The 2,034-nt window shown below is 59.1% G+C and overlaps 1 protein-coding gene across 1 annotated transcript in view; it reads left to right on the forward strand.

The window, feature by feature from the left end:
• Nucleotides 1–2,034, forward strand: part of EMH_0040850 (uncharacterized protein) — a gene marked incomplete at both ends in the record, with an annotated part of 9,502 nt that overhangs the window by 5,150 nt on the left and 2,318 nt on the right. The window contains one exon of the mRNA XM_013495557.1: nt 1–1,675. Within this exon, the coding sequence (XP_013351011.1) occupies nt 1–1,675 (1,675 nt within the window). The remainder of the gene's footprint in view (nt 1,676–2,034) is intronic.

Raw genomic sequence — 2,034 nt, forward strand, 5'->3', positions numbered from 1 at the left:
ACACAGGAACCGACCCAGACACAGAGACAGACTCTAGCGCAATGAGCTCTCTCGTTGATCTGCAGCAGCAACTGCAGCAGCAGCAGCAGCAAGACCCACAACAGCAGCAGCAGCAGCAGCAGCAGCAGCAGCAGCAGGAGAGTGTCTCTGTCTCGCAGCAGCTGAAGGCGTTGAGTGTCCCCTTGTCGCAGCTGCAGCAGCTGCTGTGTCTGCTGGGGGCGGAGCAGCACTTGGCGCTGGAGAGCTGTCTCCTTTCTGACTGTAAGCACGATCGCTTTGCTGCTGCTGCTGCTGCAGCAGCAGCAGCAGCAGCAAGAGCAGCAGCTGCTGCTGCAGCAGGAGCACCCACTACTACTGCTGCTCCTCCTGTGCTTCCTTCGTCTCCTCCTCAGCAGCCGTCTGGTACCCCGAGCAGCAGCAACAACAACAACAGCAGCAGCAGCAACAGCAGCAGCAGCAGCAACAGCAGCAGCAAGGCGCGCAGCAGCTACTGTCTCCCTGAGGAGTTCTCTAAGGCGCTGCCTGTCCCTGTTGTCCCCTTAGCTGTGGTGCTGTACTGCCACCGACTGCATGCACCGCAGCAGCAGCAGCAGCAGCAGCAGCATCAGCAGCAGCAGCAACAGAAGCAGCAGCAGCACCATGACCGCTACGGTGAGCTGCTGGTTCAGCTGCAAGTGATTGCAACACACCCTGCTGTATCCCGCTGCCCCATGGAGCCTTCATACAAGCAGCAGCAGCAGCAGCAGCAGCAGCAGCGTCGGCAGCAGCAGCAGCAGCAGCGGCACGCATGCGGTTGCTGCAGCGTTCGATGCAGCTGCTTTGAGCTGCTGCAGCAGGTGGGGTCTGTGCGGGGTGCTCTAGCAGCAGCACGTGACAGCAGCAGCAGCAGAGGAGAAGAAGCAGCATGCGGTGAGTTGCTGCTGCTGGAGGTCTCCATTGATTCTCTCTATCACCAGCTAGCTAGCCGTGTGCTGCAGCAGGAAGCATATGCTGCTCTGCTGCAGCAGCAGATACTCAGCAGCAGCGTCCCCGTCCCCTTCACACCACTGCAGCAGCAGCAACTCAAGTTGCTGCTGCAGGAGGAGCAGCAAGCACTACTCAAAGAAGATGAACGCCAGCACCAGCAGCAGCAGCAGCAGCAGCAGCAGCAGCAGCAGCAGCAGCATACGCATGCAGCAACAGAGCAGCAGCAGAGCTCCTCACCTGAATCCGAACAGCAGAAGGACCAAAAGCAGCAGCAACAGCAACAGCAGCAGCAGCAGCAGCAGCAGCAGCAGCAGCAACAGCAGCCGCAGCAGCAGCATCCGCCTGAGTCGTGCGTGCCATCAGACTCTCCTCCCAGAGCTGATCCTGCTGCTGCTGCTGCTGCTGCTGCTGCTGCTGCTGCTGGTGGTTGTGCTGCTCCAGCTGCAGTTGCAGGTTCTGTCGATAGTTCTTCTATGCAGGCAGAGCAGCAGCGGCAGCAGCAGCAGCAGCAACAGCAACAGCAGCAACAGCAACAGCAACAGCAGCAGGAACACCGTCAGCAGATACAGCAGCAGCAGCAGCAGCAGCAGCAGCAGCAAGCACGCCAGTTTGTTGACATGCTGCGGCGGCTGCCGCTGCCTCTCTGCCCCCGTATTCTGTTTCCTTTGATGGGGCCTCTTCTCTTCACTCTCAAGTGCCACTACCCATGGTAACACCTGCTGCTGCTGCTGCTGCTGCTGCTGCTGCTGCTGCTGCTGCTGCTGCTGTTGCTGCTGTGGATGCTGTTGCTGCTGTGGATGCTGTTGCTGCTGTGGATGCTGGGAATGCTGTGGATGCTGTTGCTGCGGTGGATGCTGCTGTCGTTGCTGCTGCTGCTGCTGGCTTTTGTTGCTGCTCCTGCTACTGTTGCTTCTGGTGTTGCTGTTGCTGCTGCTGCTGCTGCTGCTGCTGGTAAAGAAAAGCAGCAGCAGCAGCAGTTCTCCTGCTGTAGGAGCCATGCAGCGGTGTACAGCTATTTCATCATTTGCTGCTGCAGCAGACGAAATTGTGTCCACTACCACTGCGTGT

Source organism: Eimeria mitis, genomic scaffold (assembly GCF_000499745.2).
Source record: "Eimeria mitis Houghton genomic scaffold, Emh_scaff1632, whole genome shotgun sequence".
Taxonomy (NCBI): domain Eukaryota; phylum Apicomplexa; class Conoidasida; order Eucoccidiorida; family Eimeriidae; genus Eimeria; species Eimeria mitis.